Source organism: Pangasianodon hypophthalmus, chromosome 5 (genome assembly GCF_027358585.1).
Source record: "Pangasianodon hypophthalmus isolate fPanHyp1 chromosome 5, fPanHyp1.pri, whole genome shotgun sequence".
NCBI lineage: Eukaryota > Metazoa > Chordata > Actinopteri > Siluriformes > Pangasiidae > Pangasianodon > Pangasianodon hypophthalmus.
The window spans coordinates 17,207,716-17,220,074 of NC_069714.1; the positions used below are offsets into that span (position 1 = coordinate 17,207,716).

Sequence of the window (12,359 nt, forward strand, 5' to 3'; positions counted from 1 at the left end):
TGTTGTCACATGCAGGGAGTGATCAGTACTTGCCAGATATTCCTGCAACTGCTTTAATGATGCTGCAGGTCTCTTGGCAGTCTCTCTGATGTGTTTTCTTCTTGTTCTTTAATCCATTTTGGAGGTTGTTCTTGGTAAAAAAAAAAAAAAGTTCCCCATTTTCTCCACTTGTTAGTGACAGCCTTCATGGAGTTTCATGGTACATTTAATGTTTTAGAAATTCTTTTGTACCCCTCTCCTGATTGATACCTTCTGACAATGAGTTCACCTACATGCTTTGTAAGCTCTTCGTGGACCATGGCTTCAGCAGTTGGATGAAACCAAGATGTCAAAAAAAATCCTACAGGAACAGCTGATTATCGGGAATCACTTCATTGATGACATCTGTATGTCACAAGCTGTTATGTGGATAGTTCTATATTTTGTAAATGTGGTCCAACATGTGAATGGAGCGAAAAGAAGAAAGTGAACCAGCAACCAAACTTACAATGAATGGTTCAATCCTGAGCTTGGGTTATTATAAGTTTCACATGTTCTCCCCATGACCTTGTGGGTTTCCTTTGGTTTCCTCTCACTTCCCAAAAACATGCCCTAAATTGCCCCTAGGTGTGAATGAGTGTGTGGATGTGTGACTGCATGGTGTCTTGTAATAGACTTGTGTCTTATTCAGGGTGTATTTCCCCCATGCATAGGCTCTGGATCCACCACAACCCTGACCAGGATAAAGTGGTTACTGAAGATGACGACAACAACAACAACAACAACAAGAATAATAATAATAACAATAATAATAATAATAATAATAATAAGAAGAAGAAGAAGAATACAAAAAGTATAGTATAATAGTTATTATTATTATTATTCTTGTTGTTGTTGTTGTTGTTGTTGCTATGCACACTACTGAGAGTTGTTGTGTTTATTTAAATTACATAGAGGTGTATGTCAGTCTTATTTATTGTTTATTACATATTTGGACTTGTGTAGAGCAAAAACCTCTGATTTATCTGTGGTTGTAGTTACTCATATGATATATATATATATATATATATATATATATATATATATATATATATATATATTTACTTCTTTTGTTGTTAAAATACTTTCTTCCAAAAATAGAAGTGTGTGTGTTGCCATCTGACCTGCATGGCCATGTGAGATAAGCAGCATCTAGTCTTGCCAGCTGATCGAGCCTCTCTTATTTACTACTAGGCTGTCCTGTCATTCGGGCAACACGCTGCATGATATCGCGAGAAACGCCGTGAACATAGCAACAAGACAACCAAAATAAATTGTGGACAACAGTTCGGAGTGAACGATGGCGGCGTCGCTGCTACGCCGGGATAAGAAAGCTACAGCCGCTCACTTAAAGGCAGACCTCAATCGGACTGACAACAGCTCCGGGATCCGGCAGCTTCAGGAACTGCTGGATAATGTTCTCAATCCGGAGAAACCGGCGGCGGACACCGAGGCCCTGGACTGGTGTAAATATCTGCTGGCAGGAGGGGACGGCTTCGAGGAGTTCTGCAAAACCGTCCGCTCCTACGATAACGCTACGCTGTGCGGCTTGGTCTGGACTGCTAATTTTGTAGCATATCGCTGTCGGACCTGTGGCATTTCGCCCTGCATGTCACTCTGCGCTGAGTGCTTTAACAACGGCGATCACACGGGCCATGATTTTAATATGTTTAGGAGTCAGGCTGGCGGGGCCTGCGACTGTGGAGACAGTAATGTCATGCGAGAAAGTGGGTAAGTTCATTTGCTTGATAGCTACAAGCTAGCTAGCTACCTAGCTAGCTAGCTGTCCAGCTATGCAATTTTACTCATTAGCTAGCTGAGGTAACATTATTAACTAATATAACCTGTCTGTCTTGTACTTATTTTTATAATAATCCTCAACTGAATGCATGTCATGAGCACCGGAATGCGGAATAAAAACAAAAACAGGGTGATTAGCAATGCTAAATAGTAGCGCTGCCTCCAGAGTCCTAGCACGGGAACACAGCTAGCTTAGCTTAGCTTAGCTTATCTCAGCTGCACGCCTTACTGAGTGTCAGTGGTTTATTTTTAACCACAGAGAGCCTCACTGACAGCTCTCGCCTTTTTCTTCCTTACATTTAAAAAATATTTTTAAAAAATAAAAACCGGCTCTAAGTTGAGCTAGCTGAATGCAGAGGTATTGGCTGTCCCCTGGTTGGTGTGCTTTGCAGTGTGGAGTGTTTTTTTATCCGCTTGTGTTGTTCTTGACATTTTTCACTTGAATGGTAGGAAGAACTTCTGGCACTAATTGCACTGCTCATGTCCTCAGCAGGGCTTTTACTTCACTCAGCTTTCCCTGCACTTTCTGTTTCATTACACAGAAAAAAATAAAGTAGAGAGCTTTGTCCTTCTATCCAGATCCGGGTATCCAGTAGAAGGAGATGGACTTCTCCAAGGCCTTGGTGCAGTTTATTATAGAAAAGTGAACACAGTGCAGGTCCAGATCATCAGGATTCAAGATCTTTTTTGTCATATGTACTTTGGTACAATGAAATTCTTATTTTGTTTTTTCCTTACGAGAAAGACGGAGTAGAAGGGCAACAGACAATGAATTACAAAGCCGATAAAAATACAAAAAATGTACAATAAGGAGCGAAGCTGGAAGAAGAATAAAAATAAACAATACACAATCATCAGAGTCAATTTACAGTCTGAATAAGAGAACCCGTATGCAATAAGACACTGGACAACACTGACTGTAGTGCAAATTAAGAAAAGTTACAGTGCAAATAGATAACAAAGATACAAGACATTAAAACACACCGTGCAATAAATATAACACAATACAACAGTTGTTACAGTGCCACATTGTCACAGTGACAGGAAATTGTGTGTGATGCTTAAAGTCTTATCAGCACACCTAGCAGCATAAACCTATCCATATGTCTTTCTTTCTATCTTTTTTCTTTCTTTCTTTCTTTCTTTCTTTCTTCATGTCATGATCATCGCAGTACCAAACAGAGACTTGTATAAAAAGGACCTCTATCATTTTCTAATTGAATTCAGGATCTCTTTAAGAGTAAGATGTTTTAACTTTCATTGCTGCCAAGCTAAGAGTACAGAAAGCAATATCATCAGCCGAAATAATACTCTTTTATTTTATCTGTTATGCTCGTGTTGTCATGGCGACACAATGACTTAATCCAAATTGCACACCATTATGTCTATAGCATAATTACAGCAGATTAGATTCTCATTAGCTACTGAGTGATTTTAAGAGGGTAACTGAGGAGGAAGAATGTCTGTGCTCCTTCTTACACTGAGCAACTGATAAAGAAGGCAGCCTGTTTTAATCATTTCACACAGATTTTGCAGTTGATGTGTTGCGGTTGGTATTATGGAACTGGTGTTTAATATCAGGGTTGATTTTATTAATTTGGGTGTCTTCGTTTAGCAGCAAGGCACTGATTTAGCTGTTATCAGTTTTGTGATTCATGCACATTGAACAGAACAGATGTTATTAACCAGTGATGTACAGTGTCGTATGGCTGTGGTAAAAGTTGCGTTTGTAAGATTTAGGAATGGGTCAGTCCACTTGAGGACTTTGGGACTGATGTGATTTGGGAATCATGTCAGTTGTCAGTCAATACTATGCATGATAATTTATGTAATATAAACGAATTACGTGAATGACTGCCTCTTATCACCAATATCCACATTTGGTTTCTGGCTTCAGCTCTCTCAAAAACTCTTGTGAGGACGTCTGTTAAACATGCAAAGGCCAACTATGCCATATAAGGAATTAAACATGATGGGTGTGCAATTATAGGACGCGATTACTTTCCAGTAACAGCGTGTCCCAAAAGGTTTTATTCCTGTTATGCCACAGTGACTTGCAATTTTTAATTTATTTATAAACATTGTGCTTTTTATCTGTTTAAATTAAATTTAAATATGGAGTATCCACTCCATACAATTAAATATGAAATGTCTATACAAGTTCCTGTGAATGAGCTGTTATTATAGACATGATAACATATTAGAATGAACACATTAATATAAACCTATCATTTTTATCATAGGCAGTACTATGATATAGGCTACTATTATAGAAAACGAATCAACACTTTTTGAGGAATTCAGCAGCGCTGTGGTTTAAGTATAAATAACTCCTTAATTTTACACACTTTAAGGAAGAAAGAACGTCTGTACCTGCAGTGTGCTTTTTATCAATTCTGTTTCCTGGGACAGTAAAATGAAATGCAGTTAATTTTATTATATTTAATGGATTGTCTTGATGAACTTGTTAATTAAATTTGGCAGGTTTTGCATAAGGCATCGGTTAAGAACCGGGGAGAATGTTCCATCAGTCCCTAGAGATCTGCTGCTCATGTCTGAGATGGTTCTTCCTCGTTTTATTATCAGCATAATACAGTACCTGAGAGATGGCTACACAGAGTCAGGTGAGGCACATTAGTCAAATTCTGCACTTGCAAAACAAGTGTAGTTTGGCAACCATCTTTTTTTTTTTTTTTTTTTTTTTTTTGTTTTTTTTTGTTTTTTTTGTTTTTTAAATATATCCCTGATATGATCATTTATAATACTTCTGTGACTAAACCATGTGGTTACTGTGTTTTGTTTCCAGAATCTGCCACAGACAGAGATCTGCAGAAGGTCCTTCAGCAGCTGGAGCCCCAGATCTCTTTCCTAGAAGACCTCACTAAAATGGGTGGAGCCATGCGCACAGTCCTCACAAAGATCTTAACCAATCAGCAGACCTTTAAAGAACTGAGCATGGGTAGGCATGTCCAGCCGAGCAAAACATTTTGGTTTAATGGATGTCCTAAGCTGGGCTTGCACTGTACGACAAGAGAAATCTTATTATTGAACTACTGCTCACAGCACAGTCAATCTCTCGACACAGTGATAAGTCATATCATAAAGACGCTCACTCTGTATGATACGAATAATATGGACTCAGAGGAGACTGTTGCTACTCATTTATCTATCTATCAATCACCACTGCTCACAGGGCACAAACACAGAGAAATGTCGATTGTTAAACTGCTTATTTTCATATTGTAGGCTTCTGTAATATCAGCACTGCAAAGGCCAATATTGTGATTAGGATTAACAAATAATATATTGTGCAGCCAAATCCTTGAGCATTTCATAATGACAGTCTCATTTTCTTCACCAGCATGTGTCAGTTTGTGTTATTGTTTACACCCCAGAAGATTCTTAGTGTCTAAATCTAATATAATTGCAGAAATTGCTGCAAATATTACAGCTGTCAGCAGATGTTCAGAATAAGCTAAGGTTCACTGTAGCACATGGCTTGGTAACAATACATGACATGTACTGTTGGTGTCAGACTGCAATCACACACACCTGAACTCTAAATTCTCATGAAGTTTTAAAAGCTGTAATATTAAAGCAAGTTTTTTTGCTGTAGGAAGCCATGTTTTACGTTTCTTTCTCTTTACATTTCTGTTTGACCTCAGGCCAAGAGGAGAATATGTATGCAAAGAGAAACTATGAGAAGTACCTGTCGGCACTCAAGAATTCTGGCCTGGTGTCTGTGGAGGATAAGGGGTTGGCAGGGACAGGGGCAGGGGTAGGGGTAGGGGCAGGGGTAGGGGCAGCGGCAGCGGCAGGGGCAGCTGACTCTTCAGCTGGGGCTGGAACTGGAGCACTTGGCTTACTGGGTAACTCGTTTCCTTCTTATTGCTTGGCTGTTGCCTTTTTTTTTTTTTTCAAAACAAATGTGTGATACTCTTCAAATGCATTTGCACATTTTTATTTTTTGCTCTATTCTATTCTTTTTTTTTTTTGTTTTAGGGGCCACTGCAGCAGTCAGCCCAAATGGTGAAAATAAAGAGGTAAGATTTAAATAAAATATTCATGATGGAGATACTGGCTGTGAGACAAACACATTTTCTCAGAAGTAATAAGTTGTAATTTGCTTTATGTACTGATTACACCACAGCACTTTTGAATTCTCAAATGTTACTGTATTGCAATTCCCTGTTGTAGTTTTAATTTTTTTTTTAGGAGTTCAGTGCTGTCCATAAGAAAATATAAGACCCATGTTCTTTATCTCTGTTAAACAGGAGGATCAGGATGGAGGTCAGAGTGTAGGCCAGAGAAAGAGAGTAAAGCTGAGTAGCAGTACCAAAGGTAAATGACTTAGTCATGCTGTTCTTGCTCTGTATAATTTTTTTTTTTTTAATTTCATTGCATTTATCTGGAAAGAGAGATTTCTGATATTCTGTTATTTCCTTTCTATTGTTTCCTTTCTCGTAGATCCATCTATAATGGACATTCTAAAACATAAATGTTTTTTAGAGGAGTTATTGTTTTGGACTATTAAATATGAGTTTCCACAGAAGATGGTTACTTTTTTACTCAACATGTTGCCAGATCAAGACTATAAGGTGCGCATTTCATACTGAAGCAGTCTACACGAGTTTTAATTATTTATTTTTAGCTATTCTGATCACTTAATGTAAGAGTTCTGTAAGTTTCTTTTTCAATTTTATTGGATTGCGTTGCCTTTTATTGCATTGTATTTTATTTATTGCATTTGTTGCAATAGTTTACTTCTACACAGAGCAATGAGCTGATGTATTATAAACCTAAATTGCTGGCAGATTCATAAGCCATTTGACTTTCCCCTTCAGATCACTTTCACTAAAACGTTTGTCCAGCACTATGCCTTTATCATGAAGACTCTGATGAAGAGCCATGAATCAGACACGATGTCCAACCGAATAGTTCATATCAGCGTGCAGCTGTTCAGTAACGAAGAGTTAGCACGTCATGTCACTGAGGAGTGCCAGCTGCTGGACATCATGGTCACCGTACTGCTCTACATGATGGAGAGCTGCCTTATCAAGAGTGAGCTGCAAGGTAAACATGCATGCTGGTGTTAATTCGTTGGTGTTGAGAGTGGTTCTTTTATACCTACAAAGTGCACGTGCATGATAGATGAACTGAGTCTATATAAACATGCAATAAAAAGATGCGAGGCTTTAATAGATAATACTTGGCAATAGTTTTGGTCAGTGAGTGTTTAATTTTAATAGTATTTATTGTACCAAAGACTAGTTAAATGCAAAGGCAGTCTGGGAAAACACTGTGTCATTGTGGCTGAATTCTAACAAATAGCCGAAAAGGACAAAAATTCAGGTTTCAGCAAATATTTTTCTTTTTCTGCCTGTAACATATTTAATAAATCAAAACAAAAAAACAAACAAATATATTCTCCCTGAAATTATGTAGAAAAGTTTTACTTACTTTTTAATCTTGCCTAAGCGAAGCTGCAAAGATCATGTTTGGTAAGGTGCCAGTTTATCAGACGAGGTGGTAAAAGCAGTCAGTTTTGCTAAAAGATGACTAAAACCTTGCAAACTATGTGTGATGTCCTCACAGAGTGAATGTCATGCTTTGATCAAGTTTTTGCAAGTCTAATCAATTCACGAGTCGGATACCGGATGTCAAAATGCCAACTGGCTGTCAAAACTTTGTGTCTGGTTGAGATGGCATGCAAGAGAGAAACTTATTTCTTAGTTTAGGAAAACATTTTTTTTAGAATATAGTAGAAAATGTAAAAATTCCACTGCATTTATTAAAAAAAAAACTGTAGTGAATGTGCAGGCCTTAATAACCAGTCAAAATAGCTTCTGACCTTCTAACTTGTGTATATATTTAACTTTAAACTTTCTTTCTTTTGTTGTAGATGAAGAGAACAATCGTCATATGGTGGTGAACTGTGGCGAAGCCTTGTTGAAGAACAACACCTACTGGCCTTTAGTTAGCGACTTTATTAATATTCTCTCTCACCAAAGTGTAGCTAAGCGGTTTCTGGAGGATCACTCACTGCTCATGCTCTGGATGAGCTTTGTCTCCTTTTTTCAAGGTCAGTTTCATTGTAGCTTCAGGGGTTTTGCAGTTTCAGTTTCATCGTGGTACCGGATTATCCCTGGTTTTATTCAGTTTTTGTGAAATGACTTGCATTTGCAAAACTAAAAATGAAAGGACTAATAAACATTTATCTGCATTAACAGAATAGTACATATATTTGCATTTATATTTATTCATTTGCTGAAGGCTTTTACATCTGTTCTACATATCTGTTTTTACTCATTGCTTCAGTCTCACTCCAATCCCATACTTATTTGTAATGCTTCAGAATAATGAATTATTATCCTACTCTTCTTCATTATCTGATTTCTTTGTGTCTTTTCAGGAATGAACCTGAACAAGAGGGAGCTGAACGAGCATGTGGAGTTTGAGTCACAGACGTACTATGCGGCTTTCGCTGCAGAACTAGAGGCCTGTGCTCAGCCCATGTGGGGGCTGCTCACGCACTGCAAAGTCAAAGTAACGTCCTGATTAGATACTGTAGCTCTATTTTAAATGCATTTTAGCCTTTTAATTTTGGAGGGAGTTCAGCTCCCTGACAGAAACATGCCAGATCACTTGTAATAAGCCAGTCTTTGCATTATAATTGACTTTGGTGAAATGCACTGACAAGATTCAGAAGTGAAACGAAGAGGTTTTCAGGATGTTTGTGTGATTTGTGACAGGAAACACAGGAGTACACTAAAACAGTGGCACGCTACTGCCTGGAGACTTTACAGATGTGGTTTGATGCCATTGGCTTTGTTGATGAGGTACAGTATTTTATGGTTGTTAGCTTTTGTGTTCATCACAATGATGTTTCTCTATTTGAAGAATGATGTTTTGACCTATTTGTGCATGGGTCTGGAGTGTTGATTCTCTCTCTCTCTCTCTCTCTCTTTTTTTTTTTTTTTTTTTTTTTTTTTTTTTTTTTTTTTTTTTTTCCCCTCTCCATCAGCCTGCTCCCAATCAAATAACGTTTCATTTGCCATTGCATCGCTACTATGCCATGTTCCTTAGCAAGGTAACAAAAGCTAAATTATTCAGTATTTGCACACAAATGGCACATGACTTTAATTTTTATTAAATTTGTCTCCTAGAATGTACAAAATTTTTGTTTTTATAGCTCGGAACACCAATGCATTTACTTCCCTATGGGGATAAAAGTATTCTCCTGAATTAGCTCGTATAAATAGGCTTTTAGAAAATCTGGTGTGATCCATGTTTCTGGTTTGGTCCAGGCGGTGAAGTGTCAGGGGCTGGACTTGGACAGTCTCCTCCCTGATCAGGAAATGCTGATGAAGATTATGGTGCATCCTCTTCAGATTCAGGTAACTTAACACCTGGGGCCTGGAATAGATGCTCTGCAGGAAGATCTGTTCTCTCGTTCTGTGTACCACCAGGTGACAAATTAGGAGACGCCCACTTGTTGGGCCACCATGAGGCCATACAGTGTATCTCAGCTAGTGCTGACAGTTAGTCTGTCAATTTAAGTCGCATATAAATGCTGCTAGAATTTTGAAAACAAAAAGGGCCAGGTATTTTCATCTGAATTTTTTTTTTCTTTTTGTATAAATAGGAAGCCTAGATAGTAAGGAAATTTGTATAGATTGAATAACAAGTAATTGACAGGGGAGTCACTCTTATACAGCATCTCTCTTTTGAGGTCAGTTCAAAATACTTAGCAATGCAGTGGAAAATGTGAATGCATTTTTAGAGAAATGTCATCAGTGTTATGGTACAGTTTTTTCCATTTTCAAGTCTTTCCTGCTCATGGTGAATAAGTACTGTGTCACTCAAGAAATAGAGTTGGGTTTCTGTTATATTAACAATACAGACTGTAACAGACTGGAAATTTAAACAAATAAATTTTGTGTATATTTTTTTCCCCCAAAACTTAGACAACTTAAGAGTGAGCTAGTGATTGAACTAGGACACAGTAAAACAGCTTCACATTGTGTAATGCTGTGATGTCTGTGCTGTTTTGGAAATGTTCATTAACTGATTATTGTGTTTGTGTATGTGTGTAGGCATGTCTGTCTGAGATTCACAGTAACATGTGGGTGAGGAATGGATTACAGATTAAAGGGCAGGCTATGACATATGTCCAGTCTCACTTCTGCAACTCTATGATCGACCCAGACATCTTCCTGTTACAGGTATCATTTTACAATCACTGATATTAAAACACTGTTATTTACCAGCTCTGTTATTTACGCAGTCTAAGGTAAAATGTAGAAAATTGGACATTTGGCAAAATGGGGGGGGGGTCCATTCACAGGTGTAAACATGAGTTGATCTGTGATCTGTGTTACAACATGGTGTTATTGTGGCAGAGATCATAGTGTTATTTTATTTAGAACATGGCATTGTGCTCAGGAGGTAGCTACTCTATTTTTCTAGCTACACTATTTTTTTCCCTGCAGCCTGCTTTTTGGGTAAAATTAAGCCCTCTGACAAGCATCTTCTCAGCTTGTCATAAAAATGTCAAGTGGTAGTTGACTATTTAGTTGACAAATTACAACAAAAAAGAATAATGGATGGTTTTGGTACTGAGTGAGTATAAAGAGTTGATACGTCCTAACTTTGGCAAAAATATAAGACAAAATAAGATAAATATATGACAAAATAGGTTTTGTCGAAAATATAGGATGGTATAGCTAGGTCTTTAGGAGGCATATTTTATGTGATGTATTTAGAGATAAAATCAAAACCAGTTCATACAATCACTGTACACACATAACAAACCTGCACCAGTGAGATTGTTTTCTGTGGTGTTGTTTTTTTTTTCCAGGTGTGTGCATCACGACTAGATCCAGACTACTTTATTTCTTCAGTGTTTGAGAGGTGTGGCTCAGATACTTCTCTTTCTGCTTTACTGCCTATTGACTTAATCTGTTTTTCTTGTCAAATATGGATCATATACTTTGGATCATGTCATTTGTTAGCAAGATAGTACACTTTGTATTGAAACGAAATCATTAGACCTACTCCTTTCTGGTTAAAAGCATTTTTATGCTTGCATGTCAGGTTTAAAGTAGTGGACTTGTTGACGATGGCATCACAACACCAGAATGCAGTGCTGGACGCAGAGCAGGAGAGACCCATGTTAGAGGGAGCACTCACTTTCCTCGTCATATTGTGCAGCCTCCGTGTACACCTGGGTTGGTACTAATGACACTAATGCTTTCTGTATGCTTATATAAATGGGTTTTTGTGTTTAAGGTCTTAAAATATCTCTTATTCTCAATAGCCTTTGTTCCTCAAAGTCAAATCTGATCGTAAAATGAGCAAACGTTCCATCGACAGTTTTCTTTTTCATCAAATTCAGCTTTGGTGTATCTGTATGATTTGGTGCATGTAAATTTTAGTGTAATATTTTAACAACCTGAATAATGCTTGATTTTCAGTAAAAGGGAAAAAAAACATAGCAATAAATATATTAAATAGTAACAGTCTATGAGTAATAATAAAAATAGCATGCATTCAGGAATCTCATACTAAAATGTATGTAATGGGGTTTAGTGACAGCGTGAATTTGTAGACATGAAGACGTGTGCGGAAGTGGATCTTTATTAGTTCATCAGTCCTTCAAGTGAGTAATATGTGCATGCATGTACAAGAAGCAGCATGGCAGGCAAGACACTTAGAGATCATCACACGTTTTTAAGGTTATTACATAATTTACTATCAAAACATTACACTAAAACATGCCAAATGTGATTTCATTTTCGCATTCTCCTTTTCATTGTTGTAATAATTTCTTTCAACGTTTTATTTATATGAAATAAGGATGTGTTTCTTTTGTTCAGAATGGAAACTAGGCTCAACTGTATTTTATATAATGATGTTTTAGTTAAATCTAAGTTCTAAAATGAATAAAAATGTAACCAGTAACAGAGTTTACATACCTACCTGCTAGTGAAGTTGAAAAAGGAATAAGGACCATTTTCTCATTATCTCACCCTTTTTATTCTCACCTGTTAGGCATGACTGATGATGAGATACTGAGAGCAGAAATGGTGTCACAGCTGTGTATGAATGACCGCACACACAGCTCTCTTCTTGATCTTATATCCTTTACTACCTACTCTTTCTCCAATTCAATTTTTATTTGTATAGTGATTTTCATGATGGACGTTGTCATCAAGCAGCTTTACAGAAATCTGAATGTAGATTTAAACAGAAAACCAGAGGTGACATTTGCAACAAAAAGGAAGAACTCTTGAGATGAGCTAGAATCAAAAGGGAACCTGGCCTCTACTGGGTGTCCAGTTCAGTATACAGTCACACAGAGAGAAGGTAAAATGTACCAAATGTAAAATAATTATAAAGAATATGGAATGTTTGGTATGATCATGATCATTATTAGCTTCTACAGTCATCAGACCCATTGCTTTCTTTTGTTTTTAACCGAGCTTGTATTTTCCTTGTACAACTTGTGTTATGATTATACTGTGGGTTTTATGCTGCTC

General features: G+C 37.3%; 1 protein-coding gene across 4 annotated transcripts in view; it reads left to right on the forward strand.

Annotated features, from left to right (window-relative positions):
* The first annotated feature begins 1,224 nt into the window (after window positions 1-1,224).
* The window catches only part of ubr3 (ubiquitin protein ligase E3 component n-recognin 3), a 42,214-nt gene continuing 31,079 nt past the window's right edge, over window positions 1,225-12,359 (forward strand). For 3 of the 4 annotated variants that reach the window (XM_034304475.2, XM_053234048.1, XM_034304476.2), the window contains exons 1-17: window positions 1,225-1,749; window positions 4,303-4,442; window positions 4,625-4,777; window positions 5,484-5,687; window positions 5,821-5,861; window positions 6,093-6,159; window positions 6,286-6,416; window positions 6,663-6,891; window positions 7,721-7,900; window positions 8,231-8,364; window positions 8,571-8,657; window positions 8,843-8,908; window positions 9,126-9,215; window positions 9,915-10,043; window positions 10,679-10,731; window positions 10,915-11,048; window positions 11,872-11,957. In XM_034304475.2, coding sequence (XP_034160366.2) covers window positions 1,319-1,749; window positions 4,303-4,442; window positions 4,625-4,777; window positions 5,484-5,687; window positions 5,821-5,861; window positions 6,093-6,159; window positions 6,286-6,416; window positions 6,663-6,891; window positions 7,721-7,900; window positions 8,231-8,364; window positions 8,571-8,657; window positions 8,843-8,908; window positions 9,126-9,215; window positions 9,915-10,043; window positions 10,679-10,731; window positions 10,915-11,048; window positions 11,872-11,957 — 2,355 coding nt within the window. In that variant the 5' untranslated portion in view covers window positions 1,225-1,318. The remainder of the gene's footprint in view (window positions 1,750-4,302; window positions 4,443-4,624; window positions 4,778-5,483; window positions 5,688-5,820; window positions 5,862-6,092; window positions 6,160-6,285; window positions 6,417-6,662; window positions 6,892-7,720; window positions 7,901-8,230; window positions 8,365-8,570; window positions 8,658-8,842; window positions 8,909-9,125; window positions 9,216-9,914; window positions 10,044-10,678; window positions 10,732-10,914; window positions 11,049-11,871; window positions 11,958-12,359) is intronic. The other variant, XM_034304477.2, reaches the window with a different exon arrangement.